We start from the raw sequence: 7500 nt of genomic DNA on the forward strand, positions 1-7500 counted from the left end.
GGGCAGAGGCGCGTTTGAAATCCGATACCGGGCAGTGGAGGCGCTGCTGAGCGATACTCGGCGGATAGGGCACCGTAAAAAAAAATAAGTAAATTTTTTTTTTGGAATTTGAGTGGTTTTTTTTATCGACGGAATGTCTATTAGTTGAGTACTTCTGAGTACATTTGGTACTTTGTATAGCTAGGAAAATGATGAAAAAAGGTCATTTAAAAACAAAATTTGACAGTGTTTGCCGCCAGTCTCAGGAAGGCGGGGTCGCGTTCGTATCAGGTGTTTAAGGGCGCCACGTCGAATAGCCGGGCCGGAAATGGAAACGTATTACGGGACGCGGAGCACCGGAGGGGAGGGGGAGGGGGGAAAGGGGGGGGGAGGCGAACAGGTAAAGTCAATTGGACTGAAAGTTGTGTCGACATGTGCGAGCAAAAGAGGGGAAAAAAACTGGGGCTCAAGCGGCGCGAGCTCCAACGCCCGGCGTTATAGGCAACCCTTCCGGCTACACGCCTGCCTGCGAAACAAAACCGACACGGCGGGGGTGTGTGCGGCGCGGGCCGACTTGACGTGCGAATTCGTGCGCGATTTTCGCACAAAAATGGCGAGAAATGTCGAAGAGGACGCTGACTTTTCTCTAAAACAGCCAGCGAGTCACGTAGTGACATTCCTCACGTGTTTCCAGGAAACGACTACCCACTCGTGGCACGCCTCCGATATCGCTTCGCCCGCGTACGCTAAACTCCATTATCTCTCTCTCTCTCTCTCTCTCTCTCTCTCTCTCTCTCTCTCTCTCTCCCCCCCCCCCCCCCCCCCTTCTCTCTCTCTCTCTCTCTCTCTCTCTCTCTCTCTCTCTCTCTCTCTCTCAGTCTCCACCGACGTATGACGCCGTGACGCTCCGCGGGTACCACTACAGCGAGTTGCCCCACTCCCCCGGTGTTTTGGCCCCCTCCCCTCCCCCTGGCCCGGTACTCGCCTCGGGGCCAAATTGGTGAAATAAGCTCGGATCAGGCTGGGATGGGTCGGAACGCAATCAGAGGAGAGGGCTCCGCGGGGGCGTGGCGGCGCGCGGCGCGGCACGGCACGTCTGGTACGGTAATTCACTTAGGGTGTCTCTATTGATTGGCCCCGTGTCTAGTGTGGCCACCCAAGGTCGAACGCGGGGCAGGCGCTGCGCGGCGTGGCAGGTGAGCCGGACGGGAGGCAACCCTAGCCTAGCGCCGGCCCTGGTGGCAACCCTAACGGCCCGTCAAGGGGTGGCTGCCTTCGCGCTGCCGGCCTTATCACACAAAGGCGGGCTGGACTAGTTTCCGGAGGGCGGCGCGGCACGGGGTGGCGGAGGCAGGCCGGAGATACTCCGCGCTATTAGGTAAGTTATAAGTTTCCGTAGGGGGCCCTGCAGGCTGCTCTCTGTCTCCGTCGCACCCCTGGGGCGTCCCGCCTGCTGGCCGGGGTGCGAGAGAGACAGGGCGAGGGCCCGGCCGGCCTGGCCGGTCGGCCGGATGGCGGTATTAAAGGGCCAAAGGGAAAGATACACGGCGACCGAGATTGCTCAAGTCCGCTCCGAAAAAAAGGAGAGAGAAAAAGCGCACCCTTGTTTATATATACTCTGTCTAAACAGGCGGGAGTGCCTCTTGCCCCGCAGCGCCGCTCCGCTGCTTCCACTAACGCCTGGCTTTTATTAACTCACCTGGAGCGGTGGAGACGAGCAGGTCCACGAAGCAGGCCAGGACGACCAGGGTGACGAGGGACACGTCCATGGCGGGGCCGAGGCTCACACGGCGCTGCAGCTAGGCGCGCCGCCCCGGGCAGTCACTGCGGGGACAAGCAGACAAGGACATGCATCAGTTTCGAGTTTGGTGGAGCCAATGCCAGCAGACTGTCCGAAGGAACTGACAGAACAATGCGACACAAAAGATTCAAGCATCGTCACTATCATATCCATATCACGGTGAAAAGGCATGTTTGCAGTGTAAAACTTCTAAATTAATTCAAAATAACAGAAGAAATTTGTGGTTTCATAGGCGGATGGCAGGGAATTTAGGAAATGTAGAACAGGCCAAAAGTTGCCGATCTGTATCGCCACTTTTCCGGGAATCCTAGACAACCTTGTTTTTTGTAGAAATGCAACAGTATAATGAATGGGCGTAAAAATAGATACCGAAAAAAAAAACGAAATCAGAAATCATTTCACGCAAACTTTTTCATTCTCTTGGGAGTCGTAACAGTGGCCTGTGCCCAGGCCGACCGCAGAGGACCCAGCAGCACGACTGTACGGTCCAGGACGGGGGAGGGGGAGGGGGGGGGGAAGGGGGAGGGGAAGGGGGAGGGGAAGGGGGGGAGGGGGGGGAAGGGGGAGAGGGAGGGGAGGGCGGTCACGGCCCTCGGCAATGCAGCTTTATCGTAATATTTTTCACGCAGCCGAGGTCACCTCAATGGCTTCACACCAAAAGGGCTCCACCGCGCCGCAACACCGTCCCATCTGTCTGTCTGTCTGTCTGTCTGTCTGTCTGTCTGTCTGAATGTCTGTCTGTCTGTCTGTCTGTCCGTCCGTCCGTCCGTCCGTCCGTCCGTCGGGGAACAACGCGGCAACAACAAAACAGAGGTAAAATAAAAACAAACACATTGCAACTTCTTTTTCTTTCCTTTTTTTCGCATGCGTACGCGCGAACGGTTAGATGTCGCGTCCCCTGCCGAGCGTGCCTGTGTGTGTTTGTGTGTGTGTGTGTGTGTGTGTGAGGGCTGTCTGTGTGAATGTGTGCCAATGCGAGCGAAAAAGAGGGGACCGCCGAAACTTGCATGCGACTTGAGTGTAGCTTTGGGATTCCTCCCTGCGGCCGACCCACTGGCGGACTGATTCCGAGAGTCGCTCTGTCTCTCTCGCACTCATGGGGCGTCCCGCGCAGGTGCGAGAGAGACAGCGCGATGAGGCCAACTCACGGAAAGAAGAGAGAGAGAGGAAGAAAACACGACCCCGTCGTTTGGCGCCAGCATGTTTGTGCGAGGGACTGGGGGAGGGAGAGGGGGGGGGGGGGCGGTCGGTCGGTTGCCGCGGGGCACAGGTTGCCAGCGCAGAAACTGATTAAAACAAGTTTGGGTTTAGGCTACGTATTAGAACCCGACGTGGCTATATCGAGGAAGAGGGAGGGGAAAAAATGTCTACAGAGTGAAATGCCAGTCGAGGCAGTGAGGTGCTCCAAGGAGAGAGAGAGAGAGAGGGGGAGGAGCGAGAAGTCCTGCGACGTTTGGCAGGGCGAGGATGGAACGATGGAAGAGGGGGGGGCGTCAGGCCTTCGTGGCGGCCGGTTACAATGCTAGAAGGCCTTGGAGAGAGAGATAATATAGGAAAGACAGGGGAGGGGAGGGGGTGGCTCCACGCTATGAGGAAATGGCCTGGAAGGAATCACATCGGTAACCGTGTCGATGGCCCACTGGGCCCACGAAGTAGCCCCGACCCGCAAACGTTCGCCGCGCCAAAAAAAAATCCAAGAATTTGTTTTGACAGGTGTTAGCTATTTTCATTTCGGTGGTCTCACCTTTGCCCGCTGCAGCTAAATCGTGGACATGCTCAACAGGTTTCAAATGCAAAACCATGCTTTGCTGCTCTGACTCTATACTCCTAACAGGGTTCATTCTTCATCTCAAGGTTTGAGCCCTTCGCGCATTCACATTGGCCCGCACTGCGGGCTCACATAACGAATGTTGGCAGAAACATTGCGCGCGTGTTTTAATTAGCTGGGGGAGTCAAACTTTCCGTCGCTGCCAAAGTTTGAACGCGGTGATGTACTGTCTCGGGTTGCGTCGCCCCCTCCTCCCTCTCTCCCTCTCTCTCCGGCTCGTCTGTGTTCGCGGGCGCCTCGCGGGTGCCCGAACCTCGCACAACAGGACGAGACTGATTCGCTCTGTCCCCCTCGCACCTACACGCGACGCCCCACGAGCGCGAGAGAGACAAAGCGAGACTCTCGGAATCAGTGTGCCGGCGCGCTGTTCGCAAGTACAGTAAGTAGACTGTAATGAAGGAGAGGGCCGTGCCTGCTTCCTGAAAGCGTCGCAAGGTCACGAACAACACTCCAAAATCAAAACAAGCTTGTACATTTTTATTTTCGAAGAGAGAAAAATGCCGTTCTGATTGTCAGTATGGCAAACTTCACAATACGACCCCTTCCTGGCAGAAACATGTCACAAACATTTGAAAATCATAGAGCCTATGGGACATTTTTCCTGTGTTTCCATTGCAAATGTAAAAACAGCTAGGCAATCTCCATAGCGGCGCCGATGGAGCGCTCCCGTCACTGACCACTGACGTAGTGGCGCGGACCGTGAGTGCGCAACATTTGGTGCTCTGGTTACGTGACCCGCACCTCCAAACACCCTCGCCCCGCCCCGCCCCCCCGCCCCGCCCCGCCCCGCCCCGCCCCGCCCCGCCATGCCCTGCCGCACAACAGACGGAAATATTTTTTGTGCAAACAACTTCCGGATTCGCACGTTCTTCTGCGGCAACGGCACCATTGTCGAATTTCGGCGGCACTCACGAAAACCTAACGCAAGAGTCACAACGCACAGTGGGCTAGAAGATCAGCGCCTGCGGCCAAAACTCTAAACGCTTTTTTTTCGAGTTTTGGCTGCCTCTGCCGGTCTTCTGGCCCACTGTGCTTCGCTCGCTTTCCGGCTTCTGACGCCGCCTTGCCTCGCGATCGACTCACCGTTAAGAGAGAGAGAGGGGGGGGGGGGGGGGAAGCTGCGGGAACCAAAAAATAAAAGTAAAAGTAAAAGACGCGTCCGGGGCTTCGTTTTGGTCGAGACGTAAAAAAGGGTGACACAGTGACCCTCGGTTTTTTCCCCGACACGTGTGTGTGTGTGTGTGTGTGTGTGTGTGTGTGGTGTCTGTGTGAGTGTAACGAAGTGGGTTCAAGCTGGCCACTGCAGGGCGAGGCACAGAGCAGAAAGCACAAACACACACGCACGTAGTTGCCGCGCACACACATACGAAAGGTCTTTTTAATTAGTCGAATGCGAATCTCCCCCCCCTTTTCCCCCCTCCCTATTTTTTTTAACCGTCTCGCTTCGCGTCACTGCTGCCAGCGGTTGGTCGGGCTCACCTGCTGTCGAGATGTCTATGTGGCAACTGTGTGTGTGTGTGTCTGTGTGTGCGAGAGCGAGCGCGCGCTTTCAAGCGGCAGCGGCGGGGCAAAATTAAAATGCAAGACGTGTCTGTCCTGATGTTACATTTACTGGTGGAATCCTGAACGAGAAGCGAACGCGCCTCCAGGGACACACACGCTCACAAATACACACACACCACACACACACACACACACACACACACACACACACACAGGCAAATTCACGACACCAGCCTCCGCGAGAACGATGAATAACCACAACAGCGGCGCTGGCAAGCCGACGCTCGCTCCTCGCAGCGCCTCCGCGGAATTTAAAATTTTTCGCGCCTTTTTCTCGGCGGCCAATGAGAGCGAGCGGTCCGATCCCCGTTCCTCTTCCGAAGCTCTCCGCGTCGGTTAGTCAATAATGCATTGTACTGCCCGGGGCACGCCGCGCCACGCCAGGGGGGATGTTTTGTGGGAACGCGTTTCACAAACTGGCATCGCAGACACCGCGTCGTCGAAAAAAATAATAAAAATAAACGTTTTTTTTTTGGGTGGATTCTCTCGAACTGAGAAATAACGTCAGCCGTTCGGGTGTTTCCGGAAAGGCGAGCTCGGAATGCCGAACGAGAAAGAGGTGGGGTGGCGGCCGCCCCGGGAGCGCGATTCAAATTTCAAACGCGGAAAAGGAGGGACGTGGAGATGGACTGCGGTTCGGACGGCGAGGGCGATGCACCAAAAACGAGGGCGAAGGCGGGGCGGGGCGGGGCGGGGCGGGGCGGGGCGTGGGCAGGGCGTTCACCCCGCTGGTCTTCAACACCACGCGAGGCGGCGTGTGGATTTGAGACCGCGAACAACAGTGTACAGTACTGAGCACACTATCGGCTTTATAGAGCGGATTTGGCGTTTGCGCGACTGTATCCAGTGTATTCACAGAATCGCCGCCTCTCGCTTTTATCGGGCTGGCTGCGGTGCCAGCAGGCTCGCTCCGAAAGGGAGCCTGTCTCTCTCGCACCGCCACGGAACGCCCCGTGAGTGCGAGAGAGACAGAGCGACGTTTTCGGGTTCGGCCTGCAGAGGGTTCCAGGCCAAGGCGAGCCAAGGGCTCCACCAGCAGGGCCAGCACCAGGCGGCGAGTCTCTCTCTCTCTCTCTCTCTCTCTCTCTCTCTCTCTCTCTCTTCTCTCTCTCTCCTCTGGGGGCCTCTAATCCTCCCTTCTCCCTGGGGCCACCCGGATCTTCTCGGTTTTTGTGTGCGAAAAGAGAAGGGGGTTTACCAGTAGGGCGCCATCGGGGCCACAGGCATTATGCACTGACCTTGCTGCGACAAAGTATCTAGTGTAGGCACCGTTCATAAACCACGTGATATACTCCACGGGGCCGCATTCCGGAGAGGTCTCGCCAGGCCGCACAGCCTCCGCCACCACCATGCCCAGCGCTTCCCGTGACCCGGCCCAACCTCGCAAACCTGCTGCCCCCACAGGGGAAATTGAATTTAAAAGGGGCCCCCTGGGGGGCGGGGGGTGGCTGGAGCGTGGCTGGAGCGTGGTGGGGGGGAGCTGGGGCGGGGGGAGCGTGGCTGGAGCGTGGCTGGAGCGGGGGGGTGGCTGGGGGGGGGAGGGGGGGTGGCTGGAGCGTGGCTGGAGCGTGGCTGGAGCGTGGCTGGAGCGTGGCTGGAGCGTGGCTGGAGCGCCGTCACCGCCCTAGGGCACTGCGAGGGGCACACCGTAAGGGCAGGTAGTAGGAGAGGAGGTGCCACGTGCACTGTGGGACTCTTGCCGAGCCGGCCGAAGCGCGTGTGCTTGCAAGGGTCGGACAGCACGTGCCACACACACACACACACAGACAGAGCAAGGGTCCTTCAGAATGTGTCTACGTGCTTCAGTGTGCGGGCGTCCGCGTACGTGTTCGCGCCATATGCGTATGTATGAGAGAGACCTCGGGCATGTCTCTCAATGTGTGTGTGTGTGTGCGATCGGAATCGTATTTATGTGCGACCAGTGCGCGCGCATTGGATTCGGCTGCATTAAAATGGGCAGCCAAACTCCGGCGCGGCTCGGCGCGGCGCGGCGCCGCCGGTGCGTGCGATGTTTGTCTTTCCCCGGCGTCGCGCCGTCACTCCGTCACTCTGTCACGGAGCGGGGAAGGCAAAGGCGCGCAAAGGCGGGAAAAGTTCAATTCGAGTAAGTCGCAGACGGTGTTGACAATCCGCTCAGTCGAGCGGACGCGGACGGAGCGCGGCGCCGCGGCGAGAGGGAGGGGAGGGGAGGGTGGGGAGGGAGAAGGACGGGAGGGGAGGGGGAACAGGCCTCTGCCAGCTTGGTGCCCGTCATCATGGCACTCAAGTTAGACGCAGCGGGGCGTTCGGGTGTCCGAGCGGAGAGGGTCTGATGGAAAGAGAGAGAGAG

The 7500-nt window shown here is 57.9% G+C and overlaps 1 protein-coding gene across 4 annotated transcripts in view; it reads right to left on the reverse strand.

Moving 5' to 3' along the window:
- Window positions 1-7500, reverse strand: part of LOC117645116 (zwei Ig domain protein zig-8-like) — a 145645-nt gene that overhangs the window by 126971 nt on the left and 11174 nt on the right. For all 4 annotated transcript variants that reach the window (XM_034385035.1, XM_034385036.1, XM_034385037.1 and 1 more), the window contains exon 2: window positions 1679-1803. In XM_034385035.1, coding sequence (XP_034240926.1) covers window positions 1679-1748 — 70 coding nt within the window. In that variant the 5' untranslated portion in view covers window positions 1749-1803. The remainder of the gene's footprint in view (window positions 1-1678; window positions 1804-7500) is intronic.

This window comes from Thrips palmi, unplaced genomic scaffold (genome assembly GCF_012932325.1).
Source record: "Thrips palmi isolate BJ-2018 unplaced genomic scaffold, TpBJ-2018v1 HiC_scaffold_18, whole genome shotgun sequence".
Classification (NCBI taxonomy): Eukaryota; Metazoa; Arthropoda; class Insecta; order Thysanoptera; family Thripidae; genus Thrips; species Thrips palmi.